Source organism: Merops nubicus, unplaced genomic scaffold (assembly GCF_000691845.1).
Source record: "Merops nubicus isolate BGI_N331 unplaced genomic scaffold, ASM69184v1 scaffold42277, whole genome shotgun sequence".
In the NCBI taxonomy this organism is placed as follows: domain Eukaryota; kingdom Metazoa; phylum Chordata; class Aves; order Coraciiformes; family Meropidae; genus Merops; species Merops nubicus.
The window spans coordinates 1-665 of NW_008620398.1; the positions used below are offsets into that span (position 1 = coordinate 1).

Genomic DNA, 665 nt, shown 5'->3' on the forward strand with positions numbered 1-665 from the left:
TAAACTAGGGGGGTGGCGAGGGGAGTAAGACACACGACACGCGCGACACAAGCCCCCGGGGCCTGGGGGGATTTCTGGGTGCCCTCTGGCAGCGGTACCGTCCCACCCTGTGTTCCCGGAAAGACCATGTGCATGCTCAGCCTTACATCGGCGAAGGGCCCCGTTTTAACGCACACCGCCCGCCTTTTCCTGGTGTCCGGCTGCATTCGACCCGCCCCACACCCACGGGGCCGGTCACACATCGCTGGTCCGAGAGGCCTCTTCCCGCGAGCCTTCCTGGGGTCCCCAGAGCCCCATCGCTCCTTCCCCTCTCTTACCATCCCATCGGAGCAGCTGGAAGTGGGACTGGTCGGTTCCGAGCAGCTCTGTCCCGGCAGGTGATAGTAGTTTTCTACCTGTTCCCTCAAGAGCTCCTGGAGGCTCTCGATGTATCTGATGGCATTTCTCAGGATCTCTACTTTGGGGAGTCTTTGGTTGGGGTTGGCCGTGGTGCATCTCTTCAGGGTCTCAAAAGCCTGGTTCACTTTCTTCAGCCTCCTCCTCTCCCTCATGGTGGCCGCTTTCCGCCGGTCCATTGTGGTGGATTTTCTCTTGCAGGCTTTGCAAGCCCACATGAGGCAGTGGCCGGCCTGGTGGTGGCCGGTGGGAGCTCGGACATGCTCCTC

At 61.4% G+C, this 665-nt stretch overlaps 1 protein-coding gene across 1 annotated transcript in view; it reads right to left on the bottom strand.

The window, feature by feature from the left end:
• Positions 1–146: 146 nt before the first annotated feature.
• LOC103776585 (myogenic factor 5-like) overlaps positions 147–665 on the bottom strand; it is a gene marked incomplete at its 3' end in the record, with an annotated part of 666 nt that continues 147 nt past the window's right edge. Inside the window, exon 1 of the mRNA XM_008944100.1 lies at positions 147–665. This exon is cut by the window's right edge and continues 147 nt beyond it. Within this exon, the coding sequence (XP_008942348.1) occupies positions 147–665 (519 nt within the window).